We start from the raw sequence: 21,627 nt of genomic DNA on the forward strand, positions 1-21,627 counted from the left end.
TTGGCTTGTCCGGGCCCATGGCAAGCAGCAGATGCTTAGTGAAGGTCAAGGAGCAGGAGTACAGTGACAATTCCCCAGACTACTCTTCCCAACATCCATCTATTTGTGGCTCAGAGACTTCCTTTAACAAAATACATACAATTTTTCCAGATTACTGATCTGCTTTTAGAAATCTTCACTTGCAGTTACAGATGATTACTCAGAGCAAGGTTCTCCAGCTACGTTGCATGTTTCTTGTACTAAGTGAGCTATTACATGTGGATATGGAAAAATCCAGCCTGCTGCCCTCATCCCAGAGGGAAGGGCAAACTGAATATTTGGGCAGCCTGTGCTGACTGAGTGCTGTACAGGTCTTCTGTGCACAGATAGTCCAGATAGAAAAGAAGTCTGCTGCAGCCATGTCATGGCACAGCAGGAAAGGTCCCCCTGTGACGGTGGAAGTTTGGAAGTCCTATCCTACAGGTTATGATTTTGAGCTGCACACCCATTAAAGCCATAAATACAGATCTGTCATCTATGGGGCTCTGAAGCTACCCTTTGATCTCCTGTCACTGTTTAGATAAGTGGCCTTTTAGCAGAACAAGATAGGGAGCACATTGCTGGGCTCTGAAGAAGCACCAGCTCCATGGACAATCACGGGACAGCATGCACCTGTCACTTCCCCACAGTAACACACTAAGAGGGTCATCACTCTTCCAGAGGCATCCAAAAAACCAGTTCTTGTTCACAGTTCAATATGTTTGCTATTTCTGCACCTCCTCATTGCTCAAGTAACTACTATGTTCTTTACCACCCAATAAAATTAAACCAGAAAAAGAAGGGCCAAAGAGAAGTGCAGTATGCAAGAATAAAAGACTCTCCTAGCAGTTTCACACTCTATTCATGTAATACACGAACCAAAAATAATACAGACTAAATCCTACTATCTAACTAAGCATGCTTGAATAATATTTAGCTCTTCCTATCATCCATAAATCTCAAAATACTTCACAAAGGTGTGCAGATTGGGAAGACCCAGAATGCAAGCTACTCCTAGGCATTTGCTCTTTCCATTAGACTGCATCACTATGTCCAAATATGAGCACAATTCTCTTGCAGCTGGCACAGAGAGATGCATATGTGCATTAGTTTTTCCTTAACTTCCTAATCACTGATTGCTTTTAATGCATTGCTTCAGACATTGTTTTTATAAAAGTAACAGCTTACCATGCACCTATGTTACTCTAACTACTACTGCATGGAGAAGTAATACTTCATGCAAGATGCAGTCCTCCTTTCAGTAGGAATGTAGTCAAAATTCAAGCTAAAAATGCCTCTTCTCAAAACCTTGATACAAGGAAAAAGCAGGTTTAACAATCATCAAGGGAAAATAAAAAATATGATGACAGAGGAAACAAAGATAAAACCACAAATAGTTTTGTTTAAATAGGGAAAAGTCAATGCCTTTCTCCAAAAGAAACAAGCCTGCAGAAATTATCACAGGAGGAGTGTTTCATAACAAAATTCAAATGCCAACATGGAGCAGAAATATTTGGAAAGCTCGAAGTCTTACTTTCAGCATGACCTGTCAAAATCAGCACAGGGAGCAAAGTCGGTTGATAAAACATTCCTATGTTAACCTGCACTCTCAAATCAGAAAGCTTCTGTCAACAAGTTCTGATCTTTGCTACAAAAGTGGGAATCCACAGTAACACCTCAAAAGGCTGAGGATGGATTTTAGATTTACACCTATGAAACCACATTGATGATTTTTAAATATTTGTTGAACAACTTATATTTTGCATACATCAATGTCTATGGGCTTCTGATCAAGGGCCATAGCTAACATAAACAGCATATCAAAACAAACAGTTGTCAGAGTTTTTTTACTTGGTTGGGGTATTTTAAGGTCTGCAGTGAAACTACTATTGTTCAGACCAGAAACAACAAACCCCCTCCCCTCAAAAAAAAAAAAAAAAAAAAAAAAAAAAAAAAAAAAAAAAAAAAAAAAAGCCAAAGGAAAGGAGAAAACCTACCAAAATTTGATCACCATTCTCTCCAGTTAGAACTGTCGGTGCTTGTGTAAACTCAGTTCAGGGAAGACATAAATAGCATCTTTTTAAGCTAATGATTTTCACCACAGGCCATCTAAAACAGGTGTTAGGAGTGGCCCTGAAACAGATCCCATCTGTGTTCACCTAAGTTAGCTTATTTTTGTTTTGCTCCATTTTAATGTATGTATACATCCTGTGTTTTCAGCTTGTCTTTTCAGCCCACTCCCATCCTCCGCACTCCCAATCTGTCAGCCAGACTCCAGGGACACAAATTAAAAATGACCACGTTTAAAAACTGTACCTCCCTGTGTAACAGACTTTACAGAAGCAGAAAGACTAAAAAGCTGAGAAGTTCCCCACAGTCTTTGCCTATTAAATCCCACAGCTGGCCAGCAGCAGGCCACGTTTTAATGTCAAAGAACAGGGCACTGGCTTGAGTTTCTATGTGATGGAAGAGCTGGGGTACTCCTGTCTCTTTACATTTCACATCACACTGTTTGTGGAGAAAGTTGACAACACTGGGATGCTCAAAAACACCCTGTACTATTACACAGAGGAAGCAAGATGCTTGCTGAGAAATAGTGCTGACACCAGAATACGGTTGATTCAGCACGAGTGATAAAAGCTTATTTTTGGTTGGTTCAGGCAGTATTTGATTAAAATAGGATTAAATCCTCATCAGACTTCCTTAAAAATCATTTTACATCATTCTTCATCTTACAATATTTTCCACCATTAAACAGAAAGAAGTAAGTTTCTGTTCATCAGATCAGCAAAGAGGTAGGCAAAGTCCTTGAAAAGACTAATGCAAGAAAGTAGAAGGAAGGATTCAGTCAACTGGCAACCAAACAGAAGCCTTCTGATATTTCCCACTGAGAAGTAACAGGATCTAGGCTATAGATATGTTTGTCAAACATATCTATAGCAGGGATAATTAAGTTAGTGCAGCAAACTAGGTGCATGCTTTGAAGTGTTCATGCAGTTGCTATACTGACTTTTCTTTCACCTGGTAGGTTAAGCTTACCATCTCACACTTATTTACAGACTCATGACCTACCCCCTGTCCTCATTATCACTTAGTTTCTGATAGCTGAACATCTTGGAAATGATATCCAAAGGTTTTGTTATAAATAAAGGAGACTAACAGAAGCCTAAATACAGACTTCTGTCACCGAGGAATAACTACCTGGAATTTCTTACAGCTCCTTTCTGTCAAGGAAATCACACAATTTTACAAACAAACAAATATTCTTCTAAGGTAGGTATTGCTATTTTTTCCCTTTTCAAGTCCTCTTGTGATTAGCATCCAAAACCTTGATCCCTAGCTTCCTGTAACTGGAAAAAAATGGGGAAACAGACAACATTCTTGTCCTCCTTTGCAAAATGCCCCAAGGATGTTTCAATTTCTTCACTGGTATCACTCAGAATAACAGGGTCAAAATACATAACAGAAAGCTTTAAACCCCCTGTCTTTGGCAGTAATTTTTTATTCCACAATATTACCAGCAGTGATACCTTTCCTGTAAAGATCAAACCTAACACAATGGTGAGGATTCTGCTGTCAGTGGCAAGAGCAGCACCCAAGTGTGCAGAACCCACAGTTCCAGACAGATTCCTACAGAATCCAGACTGATTCCTACTGATCTCAGTGAAGCCACAACACCTTGGGAAGTGATCTTGCAAAGATCTTCACTTACCTACATCCTTCTGCAAATCAGAGTTATCTGTTGTCTGTTCTTCACCCAACTCAACAGGGGGCCTATCAACAGTCTCCACTTTTCTACACTACATTTCTAAGAGAAAAAAAAAATTACCTTTATTTAACCAAGTGTATTTCTAACTGGGATAGGACCCTGCACACACAACACAGGTTCAAGAGAATGGCTTGCAGCCCAATAGACTGGATTGGGACATGCACTCCTGAATTCCTCTCCACTCACAAGTAACTGGCATTTACTTCTGAGCAAGAGACACAATTATGATAAAGACAGCATATGCCCTTGTGCCTCCTCTATTATACAATTTCTACTTATTTTGTCAGAGATATTGGGTATTTATGGATCTGAGAAATCCTACATCAGACATGAGCACCAGGGCAAGACACTGCTGTAACTGTCCTTGTAGTGTCCATCCTGTGGGAACTTATGTATTAATTTTCCAGTAACATCAGATAGATGCATCCATTTTAACCAAATGCTCTCTCATTGCATTTGGTTCTTGTGCCTTTGCCTTTATTTCCAAGTTATTCCAAGTTATGGCTAATGTCCCCAGTATTTCATTCCTCAGGACACTAACAGGCTAGCTGAAATCATATCTCCATTTTATATGAGGGCAAAAAAATCTCACCTGGAGTCCTCAACCCATTAAACAACCCATAAAACTGCCTTAGAAGAGTCAAGCAGCAGACTTGTCTCTGATGCCTCAGTTGTTTTCAGGAAGAAAACCCAAACAAGCAAGACAGGGCTCAAAAGCTTGCCCTCAAAATAGGAGCCCTTGTTTTTCTGAGGGCTCTGAGCCCATCTCAGGAGCAGCACCTCATGTGTGAAGCCCAAGGTCCAAGAGGCAACCAGGGACCCCAAGCACGGAGCCACTGTCGGTGTTGGGAAGCAATGGTGAGCAAGGGAGACCAAACTTCCTCCTACATGCAAACTAGAGATTCCATTTTCTGCAAGGTTACCCCCAATGATTGAAACATTCTGTAATTTACCCTTAAAGGCCAGTCATGATGGATCCACCAGAATCCAACCGGTATCTTTTACCTCTGCACACACCCCATGTGTGCCTTTCATAAGTAATATGGTTTACCAGATGAATGCTGGCAATATTTTCCACTAATTGCAAGAGTTACTAAACTGAACCTTCACTAAAATTAAGTTGACTATTAAAAGCTCAATGAGTAACCCAGCAAACGGAAGCACTGTGCATAGGATTTAGCAAGCATGCCAGTGATCTGGCAACCACCATGGCACAATACTTGCTAAACTTCCTATACCTAAAATTGGTTCCATACAATAGTCATATGTTCGTGATGTATGATGAACTAATGCTCAGAATGTTTGGGTGCATGAAAATGCCACAATAAATATATAATAATTCAAGCATGCTTTTCTGAAAACACAAAGTGAGAGGATTGAAAGTTACAAGTTAATTTACAACATATACTCTCCATTAAAATAACAGATCTCTGTGTATCAGTTTTAAAAATACATGAATAATATCCTTAGCTATTAAGGTATCATTGTCATAGACAGTCATACAAATTTACCTACCTGTATATAAACACTTCTAGGCTTTTTAAGAAACACACACTGCACTTGTTATTAGATGTTAAGTTTATTCATTGCATAAAAGGCTTTTCATAATTGCAGTTTCTACATTTGCAAATATATCTTTTTTTGTGTTTTTATAATTTTTAGGCTATACTTCTATACCAATATGTTCTACATTCTGTATTTCTGTTTTCAGGACTGTACACAGGTCCATAAATCAAAAGCAGTAAGAAATAAGATTGCATGCAGTCTGGCTATCTTTGATGAACTAAAAAACTAGGGATTCCCTGAGAAGAATTCTCTCTCTCAGGGAAAAAAAAGAAAAAAAGGTGGAAATAAGAGAAGAGAAAAAGAAAAATATTCCTATCTAATAATGTGCATAAAAGGTATTTTGTCACAAAAATACAGAATGATTCAGAAGAAATTCTAAGATATTTTCTAAATATTGTCCCCATTACAAAAACATTAGTATTTTAAAGAAGAGAAAGTCAAAGTGGACATATGCAGAGTTATGTGAAAGAGTTAAAGCCATTGATGAGAGACTATTTGCTGATAAGGATGCATCTATATGAAAGCATTTGGGACTATTCGAACAAAAGTCTACAGAAAACTGATAAATCAAGGAACTGAGCAGGATTTAAACAAACAATAGACATGGCTGAGAACACATGAAATGGCATGAGTACAGCTGAGAAATAAGTGATGGCACAGGACCACTTACTCTGCTACTAACAAGACATTTGCTTTGGCCTCTGCAGAGTGAGACAGCTATCAATCCTGCCACAGCTACAGAAATGCTCGAGGACTGAAGCCCTAAAAAAAGTGGTTATTATTTCTGGGTGTGCACATAGAACACCCCAATAAGTCTGGCTTTCAAAAAACAAAATATCCACCATGTATCACAGTCAGGTGAAACCCTAAGCGACTTGCAGACAAGAGCTCTTCCTCCAAACACTGTTACAAAACACCAGGGGCTGGATTCTCCAAGAAAACCTCTGGGAGCAATGCTAATTTCACATCCCAGCACCCAGCTTCCAGGTGCTGTGCCTGTGCCATGGAGCCCTCAGCCCTGCTAGTCACTGCTGTGCCTCCTGTGCCACCCACCTCAGGAGCTGCCATGGCTGAGCAAGAACAATCCAATGCTACCAGCAGGAGGAGGTCAAGGCCACACTCATATGGAGCCCCACTTCATCTTTAGGACCTCCATTTTTTAAGCAGACATAAAATATTTTAGTTTTGATACCTTTTTTAAGGTTCCCAGGCTGCTCCTGAAAGAAACCTGCTGGAGGGTCCTTTCCTTCAAGGACACATTTGAAGAAAGTGAGAGATATCACACAGAGAAATCCACCATATTTCAACAAGAGTTTGCACTTTCTGAAGTCCACTGGGAGGGAGGGGAAAGATGGGAGCAGAGAGGCTCAACCTTGTCAGGATGGAAGTGCTTGAGAACATCCAAAGCAGATCTTTGGCCACCTGGGAAAGCTGGATATTGAAAACGTAGGCACTCACACAGGTTAGGCAACTTCTAAGGTTAGGTGGCAGTTCAGTGGGGATATTGAGGATCTCAGTTTGGGCTTTCAATGCCTAAATCCCACTTAAGTCCCACTTAAGGCATCTAATCCTTTTGTGGATCTGGGCCTAAAGCCTTGCCAGGAAGGAGAGAGTCTATGCATGCAAAAGCTGATGGTCAGTGACAGTCTGGTTCTGCTAAAACTAAACTACACAGAGAACGACCTTATTTTGTACAAAGGAATAATGCAGAATAATCAAAGACGTGTTCTAGTCACAGAAAGTTAATGGAAAGTTAATGCAGCTGATAGAGATCACAGTCCTGTCTTTAGACCCTACGACAGTTATGCTGACCTGGAGAACATTATAACTCATAAATCATGGGTCTTCAATAGCTCATGGGAAGAAGCACATTTGGAAATGTTCAAAAGACAAAATGACTACAGAAGTCCTCAAAAAAAACCACTTCACCCACCCACACCAGCTAAGGGGTACAACTAGAAATGAGGAGAAATTTATAAAACTTTGTAATGTTTACAAAGAGTTAATAATTCAAAGAACAATATTCTGTTATTCAGTGACCAACTAGTTTGCCATGCTCCATGGAATTAAGTAGTTTCAGTCCAGTTTCTAATAGCCAGGAATCCATCTGGCAAAAGTTACCAATTTATTTCTCACTTATCTGCAGTGCTGTTGGCTGTCTCAACCCTGAAGTAAAGTGTGAGTGGATGTGAATAACAGCTTATCCTACATTCCCTACACCTTGTATCTCTATATCACAGATCCATTTTTAACTTTGTAAAGGTGCCTGTACTTACCCCCCTTGAATTTAGTTGAAAGGACTGTGAATATGATATTTTCTTTTCTTATTGATAAAAGTGATCTTGGCATAAGAGTAGAATAGAATTACAACAGTAAAATACAACTTAATGTAACTATTCTATATTACTGTTATTACAAACCAGATATAATTAATTATTATTAATTATTTAATGGCAAATATTTCTGCCAGATCCCAGGTATGCACTGCAACACTTAACTGACTGCAATCACTGATATTCCTCTATGATTAAAACACTAAGGTTTCCATTTTGGGGATTCAAATACATCTTCCCAGAGCTCTGCTTCAAATGAAAATTCTCCTGCAGCTGCCCACCAACCAGCATATGGCCTTTATAAACCATGGGAGAAACAAAGGGACCTGCTTCCCAGTCCTTCCTATCATCTGCAGATGGGCAAAGAGTTCCGGAAGCTCATTCACTAACTGCTGTAAATTTTGCATTACAAAATCAGTATTTGATGCAAAATACAGGAGAGTAGAATAAACATGTATGTCACAGATCCTAAAAGTGCCAAAGATACTTTAGGCAGAGGAAAACTGCCCATTCTCCCATGCCCCTGAAGTCCATGGAGTCTTGGTGCACTCCTTTCTTCCTGAGCACTGCATGATCCCTTCCAGACTGAAAGGTGGTTTCCTCTGGCAGGCTCAGTGATTGATAAAGCCCCCATCTGGTTTTCAGGGGGTGAAGGAATTACTGATGCTTTGTAATCAGCTCATGGTAAGGAGGCCAGTGTGGTTTCCCTGATTTATTTGGGATTTGGTCTGGAGTCTCACTGTGCTTTCACCTGCATTTTACTTTCAGTTCTGGATTCTTTCCAGGATAAAGACGCAAAGTCAAGTTGGTATCTTTCCTGTCCAGCCACCTCCTTCCTTTTGCTAAAATGTGAATATACTGACAGGTCTGATATACAGGAGGATGCCAATACTTAACATTGACAAACTCAAAAACAGAAAATATTTTGTAATTTGGCATTTCTCCCCTGCGCCCCCCCCCCCCCCCCCCCCCCCCCCAATATTCCTGTTTAAATGCTTTCCCTTTATTTCTCAAAAGTATTTCATTTCAATAGAAGTTAGTCTATTTTTGCTTGCTGTTAATATACATATAAACTAAATCTCACCTTCCCGACTCACACAAGCAATTGCCCCCCTGGTCTGGCAAGGCAGCTCAGAATAGGAAAAGCAAGATTTGTCCTGTATCTCTCTATGCATTTTAGTGGCAACCCATGCTTGGCTGAGACTGGTCAGCTGTAAGAGACTGATGAGATTTGTTTGAAATACTTCTGGTTGAAAAATACATACATCAGAATTACCAGTAAAACAACATAGATGTATGTGACACGAGTGAAATATAGAAATAACCTAGAAAAATAAAAATAACCAAAGTCCCAGCCTAGGACTCTCACAATATAAGTTTTCCAAATTATATAAATGTCACAAAATGTAAATGCACAAAACAGTAAGTTAATACACTGCAACATAAAAGTATTCTGTCTACAGAACAGTAAGGGTTAATTTTCATGAAGAAGTTTTGGGGGCCATAAAAGTTGTGAATTTAAATTCACACAAATTTGAAATGTTATATTAAATAACGCACAAAGTTAATTTTGCTCGCATTTCTTCCTAGTTACTATTCCTATTCCAGGTTCCTCCTTACAAAGGACAGGCACATCAAGGAAGTAGCACCCAGGAAAAAAATCAAGGGAACAACATTAGTGGAATGCAGCAGGCTTGGGGGAGAGACCCATTTATGCAGAGAAAGTGCTTAAGCAGGGGCATTGGTGCCTGTGTCTGCGGGTACAGAGAGAGGTTTGGTGAGCGCATGCCCAGGCAAGGAGGATTTGGTTATGGTTAGAATTTGTGAGTGACAGCCATGTGACAGCTGGGAGTCAGCAAAGATTTTGTAGGGATGGAAATTCCTGAGACAAGACACACGACTGCTCATGCGATCTGCATGTGCCTATCATCATGCTATATTATAATAGCTGACACCATGGTTTACCAGTTTTCCAAAAGAGCGGCTATGAATTAGGAAAAGGATTTGAGGCACATTGAAGAGAAATTAAAGTCATAACATTTAAAAACAAAGGGATAAATATAACTTCTTTTCATGTTATTGAAACAAGCAAACAAAAATCTCCAGTCAAACCACACACCACCAGTAAAACCTGCATTTCCATTATTTACCTTTAGTGACAAGTTATTATTTCCTTAGAATATATTTTTTTCTTAATAACTTATCTTACAAGGTCTGAATCCTACAAACACACTTATGTTTTAGTATGAAATAATCCCACTGATTACTCACATAGTGTAGCTATTCCTACACTTTCAGGATCAGGGCCTAAGTCACAATGTACAATTAAGCAGAGGCTTTTCCAAAGAACTGTTTCATTTGCCCTTCTGGAGGTCTTACACAGACATGAAGCCAGTGGAGATGTGCATTTAAATCAAACCTGAAAACCGAAATACTTTCCCTTTAACACTGAATTCAAGCCAATACAGTATCACATGACCTTTACCGTAATTTCTATTAAAATAATTTCATGTCTGGTTGCTTCTGCTATCCTGGCTCATTTGTATTGTTTACAACAAGTCATTGCTCTCGACAGTTAGTGGTGGCTGAATCCATGGTTACCAGTTTTTACATTCACTGGTTAAATGGAATGCAGCTCTTCAGTGGGGTTTCATGGAGAAAGCTCTTAAGAAACCACAATCCAGCTATCAATCAGGCTAACCTGGGAGAAATTAATCTGATAAACAGAAGTATCACTGTGTATGAAAAATTTATTGAAAGGGAGCTCAAGGCATTTATTAGTTGCAGTTGCCAAAGTGGGCACGTTTGGGTCAGACTTAGTACAGGGAAGACTTGGGTTATGAGGTCTATGTCTGACATTCATCCATGTTGTGCCTCCTCTGGCGCTCACTGCTAATACAACTATACTGTTCAGGGCTTTAAAAAAAATAAAAATCTCAAACACTTATTTCACCAGAAATGTGCTCAGAATATAAATAGTGCTTAAATACAGGTTTAACCAGACTGCAGTCCCGGCAAAGTAACTTAAACAGACACAGACAAGATAGTAAAACACAAAATAGACAGCCTTGAGTAGAATCCAATTAAGACAAAAAACACCCCAAACAGAGCAACATTGTTAACGACTAAATTAAGCCTGCAAACAAATATATTTTATTGCCACCTAAGAACAATACGGACTAATTCCGTTTGCCTTGTTATTTATAGTTTAGCGTAGGGTGGGGTTGCCAAAATCAAAGAGCAAAGCAGAAACTTATTTGCAAGATGGACCCCCAAATCCTTTAAAAATGCCTAAAAAACATAAGAAAAGTTCTTTACAGTTTGATGGCTACAATATTTGTCCCACAAGCTACGTGACAGCAACAAATAGTTAAATCAAACATATTACTACTAGCTCATCTACTGCAAAGTCACTGTATCAGAAGCCCGAATTGATTTGTTTCCTTAGAACAAATTGAAAATGAATGTAACATAACATCCGAAAAAAGAAATCCCTCCTGCCCTGCTAATCGGATATCGTATAATGGTTGATTGCAGCTTTGCACCGTGCTATTGTTGCCTATACGATACATACTTACAGGTTCTGGGTTCTTCCAAGAGTTTGGTGCAGTTTCAAGGACAAATGTCTTAAGGAAGTCTTTCTACTGTGCAGCAGTGATCCTAGCTCTGATCTCATTACATGAGCAAAGTGCTACAGCTGACAATAAAAAGGAAACTTCCTGCATGAAGAAGAAATCTTGGAAAGTCTCAGGGTTAAAAAGGCTGCTTAAATGTGCTGCTTGATTTGCTCCCTAGTTGTGTATACACAGTAGCAGCTGATCTCTGTTTGCAGCCCTGCAGAAAGAAACCTTTGCTGAAAACCAATGGCATCACATTTCAGAGGAGCTACTGCCAGGCTCTGGAGAGCAAAGCAACCTTTGACAACTTCACCAGTTCAAACCACCGGTGTTTGCTGCATGTCCTGCAGGACTTTTTAAATTGTATATATACTGTATAATTGTTATTAATGCCACTCTGAAATCCTGCATCCCAGGCAGCCGTGATACAAGCAGAAGTCTCCCTCACTGTAATAGGAGGATCTGACTGTGTCAGGACTGTGAACTGCAGAATTCGCCACAATATCTTTTGCTTTGTCTTCATTGTGGCATTTGCAGATGAGAAGCTGTTAGCCGCACTCAAAGGCATTTTCTGCCTTAGAATTCCTAAATTAAGTGCAACAGGCATCCTGTTTATCCTAAATTAATCCTGAGCCTGCCCTGCATCAGTCACGCACTGCTCAGTGGTTTTTTTTTTTCCTGATGCAGAGTACAAATCAAAAGATTTCAGGAGTGGGAGATGGTTCATTCTTTTCATTTAGTATTTTATCTCGAGTCAGATCTAGCCTGGTCCCTGTTGGACTAAAACCATGGAGCACAACATTCCAAAATCTGCAAAGTTAGGTATTCTGGCCAAAGTTTCAGTGTGGCTCTAAATATCTGTTAGTGCATCCTTAGCTCCTGCCTTGGCCCTGCAGAACCAAACCAGGGATGGACAGAACCTGCACCAGCTTCTGCAGCTTTTACTGCTGTCCAAGCAAACTAGTAAGACCAGAAAAGCAATATTTAAAAATAATATATCTGCTAGAACTATTTCGCTCTTAAATGGGAAACAATACTCCAAATGCAGGCAATACAGCCTCACATTTGATGTTAAAGAATTATCAATAATTAATTCAGATGTAGTTGTTTCACCATTTAGCCCAGGGTGATTCCCCCAAGAGCAACTGGGACCACACATTCCCTTGGCACTCAGTCAGAGCATGACCGTAGAGCTTGCATGCTCAGAAAACCTCAGAAACAAAATTTAAAAGAATCCCTTTTAAAAGTGCACCATTGCAAAATTTGGTTAGGAGGAGTTGAGGGGTTTTTCCTGGGCATTTGTAAAACAGGCTGATCACCACCCTTTTTTCCCCCTCAGGCACTATGACTATTCTAGCTACTAGTATATTGCGTGTTATTTCTTTAATATTTTGAACTTTATTCCAAAGGGCAGAAACCAAAACTGACAGTACATCAAGACAACATGCTCTGTGATTCAAACAGTAAAATAATTGAGATCCTGTGCATACACAACATCCAAGTCTGTGTAGGCACGTTGCACACGTGTGCACACACTCATTCACAAACACAAACAAGTGTAAGGGCTTGTGGCCCAATTTTCTGAGACACAGTTCATGTCCTCATCTCCCTTCAAATAAAAAAAAAAAAAAAAAAAAGTAAGAAGAAGTAAAATCTGGCCAGTGAAACATCCAAAAAAATTTTTGCTCAAAACAGGCACCATTTACAGAAGGGTAACCATATTGATTCAACATGCATTTCTCCCTTTGGGAGAAAGATCCTGCCCACCCCTGGACAGTGTCACACCAGAGAAATGAAAGTGTGTGGTGGCATCAGCAGGTTTAGTCTTGCTCCTCTTTCTCAAGGGACACTACAAGGCAGCAACTCAAAATCCTGGCTATGAGGCAGGGCTCAAGGCCTGCCTGTGTCACCTCTGACACATCACCTCACCTTCCCTGCCTGAATTGACACCAGCATACTTAATGCACATTGCAAAAGCACAGCTTCTCTGTTGCTCAAGCTGTGAGGAAGGGATTGCAGGCTGGGGAAAAGTAAAGGACTAAAGCTCACAGCTGTGCATCCTGCTCCCAGATGTGCCATACGAAGGGCCATGAGTGACCTTGAACCGCCTGCTCTCTGTGCTCCAGTGCCCAGCCTGCTGCCCACACTGCACAGAACTCACACACAGCACTTGTCCACCTGGTCCCTTTTGACTCTAGTATAGCAGAAGAGGGGTTTCTTTCTGTTGGAAATTCAGCACAGAGCGAAACAAGTTATTTTTGCCAGGTGAAACTCAAGGCACTAATTTAAGACAAGTTAAAAAAAACCAAAACTGTCCTAGTGGAAGCACTCTGGAATTTCAGTGAATGAAGTTTCCTCCTCAACAGCCTCTAAATACCCAACTGTCAGCACTGAAAAGCTGAGATTTCTGAATACTGCTATCCAGCAGTCCTACCCCACACAGACCCACTGGCACTTGTCCAGGCTGGAGGGCATCCACTCCAAGTTTTAGTCCACTCCTCCTTTCCTCTCCTATGTAACCATGCCCCCTTGCCACAGCTGGGTCAATACAGATCCAAGGACACAGCTTCTCCAGCTACCATTTTTTGTAAAAGTATACACAGGTCCCAAACATGGGACAAACTGGAATTGCAAAATTTTTCTCCTCCCAGTCTTCCCAACACCTCCACCTCCAGCACCTTGACTTCCCTCTTCTGACCTTTCTGATTTTGTTTTCATAGCGTTGCATCCAACAAGGAGAATAGTAAAACAATTCAAAGTCTATTTTCCAATCTTCAGAGGGCAGGGTAAAGTAGTCTGGCTATTAAGGCAGGACAGCAAAAATATGTTCAGAGAGGATGGGGAGCAAGAGCTAGGAGAGAAATGAAGGGGAGGCTGACCCTGACTTACAGGATGCTAGAAGCTCCAGTCTCCATCCTTCCTATCCCCAGTGGAAGGGGAGGCCCTTGGAAGCCAACCCCACTGGCTGCTCTTCCAAAGTTCAAACTAGTACAGGCAATCAGGATGGGCCATACCCTGTCTTCCTGATGTCTGTCACTTGTAACAATTTAGAAGCTTGTTTAATTCATGACAGCCTTAAAATTCAAACATATAATCAAGACACTTATAGTTAATACTACAAATGACTAAACCAGAGCAAAATCTCAATTTTTACATAAATATTTGTTCTAGATTTTAAAACTTTGTTTCCAGCAATCAAATAATAAAAGACACACTTTCTCATTTAAAAAGAGTTTTCTGGCTCTTGTAATTTAAACAATTGGAGGTAACTGCAATGAAACAAAAGTCCAGCAGAAGCATAGTGACACTTTACAAAAAGTCCCACCTTTCAGCTAGTCTCAAAATTTTCAGTAAACAGTATCAGTTTTAATTATCAATCTCAGAATCCAACAGAACACAGAGACTCCAAAAAACATATCCTACCTGTTTTATTCAGACACATAGGACTTTGTTTAAGTATTAAGCCTGAAACTGTTCATCTAGACTTGCCTGATTCCTGCACAGAGCCTGAATATGTCCTTTTCCTTCATCTATCCATATACATGGGGTAACTGTGACTACTGGATTTCTTTTTAACTTTTAAAGGCACATGGATCCTAATCAATATATGGAACACCTTCTGCATCATCACAAAAGGAGTGGCTATATTCTTCTCATTGAAACTCCCCCATAATATTGCTTTTCCCTTTTCATGTATCAAGACTTCAAACCAAAACTAATACAATCATCAGGAACTCTGTATGCCTAAGCTACTTGCTGTTTCCATTAGATGCTCTGCACTATTCAGTGATTCAAGATTTTCTGTCCCATTGTATTAAATATGCTCGTATTTTGTGCTATAAGTACAATTAAAATTGTTTGGGTTTTCACACTGTTCTTACCTTTTATTTGCTCTCTAAAGTATCCAGCATGTGTTGAAACCAATAGAGGTGATAATATAGATGTAAATATCACCATGGAGGCATCATGATAAATTTGACGTTGGGAATAATTCATTCAAGGTATCTAGATCCAATTTAAATTCTTTTCCAATTTTAACTGAGCCTTCATAACCAGATGAACTTAAACGAAGGTGTACAACTTCATGCTACACTGGTAAACCACCCTAACAAGGAAATAAATTTTCAGTGATTAAGCTGAATTGTTCGTACAAAACGCCAGCTTCGGCTTTTCACCCATACAAAATAGCTTGGAAAATATATACTGCATGTGTTTATTATAGCTACAGTTGCTATGAACATCTATAACTCTCCAACAATTTCTTTGATTTATGTTCAAAAACATACAGGGCATGAAATGATGCCTGCAACCTTACATTTCCCTCAAGAACATTGCGGGGAGAAGATATATTCCAAAACATCATGTTAGATTCCTTGTTATGTCTCCTTTTTAAAATAAATGTATGATAATCAATTACACATGCTTCAAAGCAACTGCCACTAGATTCCCCAACAGAAAAGCTGTTTGAGAAAAGTTTCATTTTCTTTCCCCTAATGGTCGAGTTATAATAAGAGATCTTGCCTAGATATTAAAGGGGAAAAATGCATTATAAAGGATAGGCCTTGCTCCACTTGTATATGCATGCACAGGTTTGTGCTTGCCTGGACTTGACTTAGAACAAGGTTTTCAGAGAAGTAACATCTCCACTGATCAACATGCTAAAAAAAGGATGTGTGTGTGAAGATCTTGCACCTAATCTCCTTGTCATTTATGCTTGTAGTAATCCAAATGATGTCAAGAGAATGACACAGATGATAAGTTAATGTATCAGGCTCGACTTCCCTTTCAACCTCAATATGCAAAACATCCCTTTAAGAAGTCCACCCAGCTGTAGCCTCCACTAGAAACAGAAACCTGCAGATGTTTATAGGAATATCAATTAAGCTGAATGGGAGCTCTGCCATTAATGCTGGTGCATGTAAGATTGGACTTTGCAGATCTGCCTGAACTCCACACAGAGGCTGAAGTGCACATTTTCTCTGGGGGTATTGAGGGCAGTGGGTGATATGCCATTAACAGGTAAGCATAACATGGATGGTATTTCCAGAGTCTCATGGCTCTGGCACAGGAACAGGGACAGTATCCCCAGGCAGCACCCTTGCCCACAGTGGGAAGACAGCAGCAGACAGGAATGCATGGAGTGAGTGCATGGACCACCCCCAGCACAGAAAAGATCAGGACCTACTGCCTTCTGCTTCAGGTAGTTTGTGCTGCCTGCATCCCAAACAGGGAGCTGCCACTCCCTGTGTCCTGGGCATTTAATTTGATCCTTGGATTACACTGAAAACTAAAGACCTGACAAACAATATAGAAACTGAACTAGAAACTAGATGGTACAAGCCCCTCTAAGGAGGATTGGCACCTGCTGACACTGAATTTCCAGCAGATATGAAATAAAGTGGATGTGTGACTTGTTTTATGGCCCTGTTCATCTCTGTAAGTGTGCAAAATTTGTATGTCAAATAGGGAGATGGACATAAATTCACTCCTTCTACTCTTCTCTCCCCGCCTCCCCCCACTCCCCATTTTATTTGAATCAAACCCTCCAAGAATGAAAATTCACAGGAGGGGAAATACAGGCTTTCACCCTCTTTGGCCCCCAGTGCTTTTATCCATTTTTATCCATTACTAAGGAAGCCAGGGAGGAGGAGGGGAGAGGACTGGACATGCGTGCCTACTGCCCATGCAGCCCCAGCAAGATAGCATCAACAGTTGTTCTCCTATTTTCACAGTGGGAAATAAGCAGGTACTAGCTGTATTGGAATAACCAGGAGGAATCTAGGTCAAAATCAAAGCAAGACTGCTCTGTCCATTTGACAAAACTCACATGCAAACACAATACCCATGTAAAAACAAAGAAGTTATTTGTAGCAGTTATTTCTGTTAGGATTGCTAAACAAGCGTGCAGACATTGGCCTACCTTGAGTAAAAGGCACTATTCCTTCTCTGTCACTTCTGAAAAGGCCTCAAAATCAATATAAAATTGCAATATTAGGAAATTTTATAATCATTATTTCAAAAAAGCAGACTTGAAAGGGTCTCTTGTTCATGGGTAAATCTTCAGTTAGTTTTTCTAGTACCGGTGGTTCAATCGAAAGATTCACCAACTGCCCCCTGGAGAAAACTGAAGATCTGCATTTAAATGGAGATATAGTATTTCCAAATGCACGGTACCTGCAAGGCAGATACTGTCAAGGTTTCTTAGTGAGTGGATCTCAAATTGTATTAGGTACATTTCAGTACTGTAACTATCCCCATTTCATAGCACTGGGGCTATTTCCATATAATTCTTTTCCTGTGTGTGTGCTTTGTAATATTTGCCCTGATAAGTCAAAATTAAAACCCCCATCCACAACAAAGCACTCACATAGCAACAACAAGAAATTACAACCTTATGCATAATTTTCTGATGGGGATGATGAAGGCTGTATTAGATGGCCTGACTGAAAATCTTAAATAATTGAAAACTCTGATGACTTAATAGAGCAGTGAGCTTGGTTTACAATGCAGCCAATTTAGAGCCATAAAAACACCGTGTAAAATGTTTATCTTGTGGTTGACCATTACATATCCTATTTATTATTCCAAAGTATTTCAACAGCATTTTTCTTCATCAATGTGGCTGCTGGCATTTAGCACCCACTCGCTAAATTCACGTGATTTTTCCTGGAACAGCTTTAGGAAAAGAAAACAAAAAATTAGCAGATCACTACAAAACTGTTCCTTGTTACTATATGCCTCTTTTTGACATTCTGACTCGAACCGAGTTCTTGTGCTGCAAAATACGTTTGAAACCACCGAGGCTAAAATATAATAAATCAAAGCCATATTCGTGAAGTTAAAAAGACTGGTGCAACTACTGATCCTGACACATCAGAGAACCAAAAAAAAAATCAAACCTCATGAATACTTTGTTGCTAATGTACATGAGTTCAAAGAGCAGTGTTCCTCTTAGGAAAACATCTTAATTTTCATATCAGAAAATCATCCTAACCTTCCAGAAAACTTTTTACAATTATGCAAGGAAGGCAGAGAGAAGGTTTAGAGTGCAAAAGACACTCGTGATGGGTTTCAGACAGGCAGGCATTAGTCCAGGCAGCCTCTCGCTGAAATTCAGGTTGCAATTGAAATGTCCCTGTAAACAAGGTTACTGCGAACGGCCCAAGATATCCTTCTCAGCAACACCTTCACCAGGAGCCCTTCAGCTGTCTACTTAGTTTGTTATACCTTATCTCACAGCCCTGACATCCTAATGCTGATTCAAATTCGGGATTCAAAATGAAAGACGAAATATCTCTAAGATCACTTAATATTGAAATACCATTGCAGTAATAAGTGGTGCCAGGCTGGAGATATGGATATAGTACTCTAGTGGTAACCTTTTAATTTCTGACAAAATACTGTGGAATAACTGTGATACTGCACAGACAGTTAATGCAATCGATTTGTTTTCCTTATTTTGATAATGAACACGCTGAATGTCGTGTTTACCTTCTCCTGCCCCCGGCACATTTTTAAAGTCCTTTAAAAGGAGACCTGCCAGATTCCTGTACAGAGATGAAACACCTCACACCACGGAGCCCCCTCCCCAGCACACTGAATCCCAGCTAGCTTGATGCTCCCAAGACAAGGAAGATCATAACCACGAGTCGCTTCGTCATTCTAAGTCTTTGACAATTTCCAGTGGAAATGCAATGCACGCAGCATGTATAATCTAATGTAGGTTATATTGTAAACTACTCCCATTCTGAAAGTGAGGGTAGGCATGCTACACTAGAACATTTTGTCCTCTGAAATAAAACAGGAAAGTAACAATGAAATGTATCAAGCAAGTTTTATACTTTGTATTTTAAAACAGGGTAGTGAACAAATGCCTAAAACTTTGGTGGGTTTATACAAAGGGCACTTGGATTTCCCTCCCAGTCACAGACAGTGATAGGTTGAAGGGGGGGCTGGTATCTGTTTTTCTGTGGTGTTATGTTTACTGTTAGCCTTAATAGCATGAAAAGACAGGATTCCAGGGAGTGCGGGCAATAGGACAGGGGTACAGTATAGAGGAGGGGGAGAATTAAAGGAGAGAAACCCAAGCTGCTCAGTGCTTGCCTTCCCACACTACCAATTCACCTTCATTTTTGTCTCCTTTATATTCTACTCATTTTTACTTGCCTCCCCCATTATTTAGTCATCTCTTAAATACAGTCCTCTCTTCTCAGGGATCACGAAAAACATATTAACTAGAACCAGTACACGGAGTGCATCCCCTGCAGCACTTCAAAATGTACCTCCAGACCAGTCATGCCTTCATGGCATTAATGAGCAGTGGAAAATAAAAAATAAAATAAATTTTAAAAAATACAAAAGGGAAAAAATTCCTCACCGCCAGGTCACACTCAGACCCCACAGGCAGGATCTTCCCCAAACGCCCCCTCCTCCCCACGGCCGGCGCTGGGAGGGCCAAGTGCCAGGAGGAGCGGGCAGTGCGTGGACTTTGCACACTTTCCGTCGCCCCTGCTGATCCCGGGAGCGCGCGGCCCCGCGCCTTTGTGTGCGCGCGTCCGCCCGCGGGTCCCGGCACCGGCGCCGAGCGCGTCCCGCGTGGGGCGGCCCCGCCGCCGCTGCCGCCCGGAGCGCAGCGCCCCGACCCCCGCCCGCCGGGCCCGGCTCCCCAGGGCCTGCTCCGCTCCCGCCGCCCGCACAAGTGCTCAGGAAGGAGCGAGCGGCGGGGGAGGGACGGGGACGGGCCCCCCCGGCGGCCTCGCCCCGCGCCGCAGCCGGGACACTCCGGGGCTCCCGGGAGGGCACGGCGGGCGGGGGGGCAGGGCGGCACGGGCGGCCGCCGCCACAGCCACGCGTGCCCCGGCACCGGCTCGCACAGTCCGGTCCCGCTGCTCCGCTCGCAGCTGCCGCAGCCACCCCGGGACCCCGGCCCTAAACTCTTGCTGCCTAAAGCCTCGTCACTTTCCCGGCACTCCTGACCCTGGGCGGGAGGGACACACACACACACACACACACACACACACACCACAGACAAAACCTGCGGAGTAGGATCTGTCAGCAGCCAAAAAAATCATTCTCTTTCCCTTCTTGCCCCCACCCCCCCACCCACACCCGGGCCAGTAATTCTGAATAATTGTCCGAGAGGCGAGAGCCACTGAACCCCGCGTGGCCGGTGCTGTCGTGCGGCTTTTTCCGAAGCTGGAATTTTTAGGGGGGGAATGAGTCTGAGCAAGTGCAATTGGCAAGGGCTGAAGGTGGAATGGGGCGGGGGGGTGGGGGGGGTAGAGCGCTCCTGGCAGCGGCTCATCTCCAAGCACAAACATGCCCCCCATGCAATGTCAGCTGGCGGGGGTGCGGGGGGTGCGGGGTGCGGGGGCTCGCTTTACCTGGTCAGCTCAGAACCGCAGGCAGGTTAATCAGGTGAGTCGTCGGGGATTTTAAAGAAGCCGAAGCCGGTTTCTTTGCTAGGAAAGTCTACAACACCATGCAGGGACATTGCAAAATCTTTACACACGCCTCCTTTAACTGGGCTCCCGCGACCTCCGCCGGCGAGGGGGGAGCCAGCGGCGGGCGGGAGGCCGAGCGGCGCCGCGGCGGCGGCGCGGGGGGCGCGGGGGGCGGCGGCGGCGGCGGGCGCGGCCCGGCGGGCGGACAGCGGCCAAGGGCGGGCGGCGGCGGCCCCGCTCTCCGCGGCCCCGGCCCCGGCGGCGTCCCCGCGCCTCCCTGCCGCCTTGGTAGCGCCGGTCCGCACTCGGCCTGACCCGGGACGTCACGGCGCCTGCCTGTGTTCCCAATGATAACTTGGCAGGAGCAGGGGGAAGCGGCCGGGTTTTTCCTGGGCTCGTTACCGGGTACGTGCACGTTTCTTTCGCATGCGGATTTTTTTTTTTTTTTTTAATTTTTTGCTTTTTTTAAGGCGCAGTAACGAAAAGCCGGGACAGGAAATCCGGGGCGCGGCGGGGGCTGCCGCCCCGCGATGGTGGCGGCCGCTCGCCGGCGGGCGCGGGGGAGCGGCGGCGCGGGGCGCAGGCATGCGTTCATCTCCGTGTCTTTCATTTTACCTTCAGGGTGACATTCAGTGCCGGGCGAGCCTCGCCGGTCACCGCCACGTCCCGCCTGGAAAAAACACAAACAGAACCACGGAAAAAAAACCCCAAACCAAACCGACAACAGCAACAAAAAAAAAGGCGGCTGCCGAAAAGGAGGGATGGGGAGGGAGGGGATGCCGGTGACCGCGGCTGGGATGCGGGCGGCGGACGGGACACCTCGCCCAGGGGACGCGGGGACACACGCGCTGCCGGCCGCCAGCAGGCCATGTGCCGAGCGG

General features: G+C 42.6%; 1 protein-coding gene across 26 annotated transcripts in view; it reads right to left on the reverse strand.

Moving 5' to 3' along the window:
* ESRRG (estrogen related receptor gamma) overlaps positions 1 to 20,823 on the reverse strand; it is a 368,929-nt gene extending 348,106 nt beyond the window's left edge. For 9 of the 26 annotated variants that reach the window (XM_079328599.1, XM_079328603.1, XM_079328624.1 and 6 more), the window contains exon 1: positions 20,687 to 20,810. Coding sequence is in view for 4 of the 26 variants with exons in the window: in XM_079328607.1 (XP_079184733.1) it covers positions 11,265 to 11,362 (98 nt within the window). In the remaining 22 variants the exon portion in view is untranslated. Of the gene's footprint in view, positions 1 to 11,264; positions 11,513 to 17,223; positions 17,259 to 20,686 lie in introns of those variants that run through there. The other 17 variants (XM_079328601.1, XM_079328613.1, XM_079328597.1 and 14 more) reach the window with 9 other exon arrangements.
* Between the last annotated feature and the right edge of the window lie 804 nt (positions 20,824 to 21,627).

The sequence above is a fragment of the Erithacus rubecula genome (genome assembly GCF_903797595.1).
Source record: "Erithacus rubecula genome assembly, chromosome: 2".
NCBI lineage: Eukaryota > Metazoa > Chordata > Aves > Passeriformes > Muscicapidae > Erithacus > Erithacus rubecula.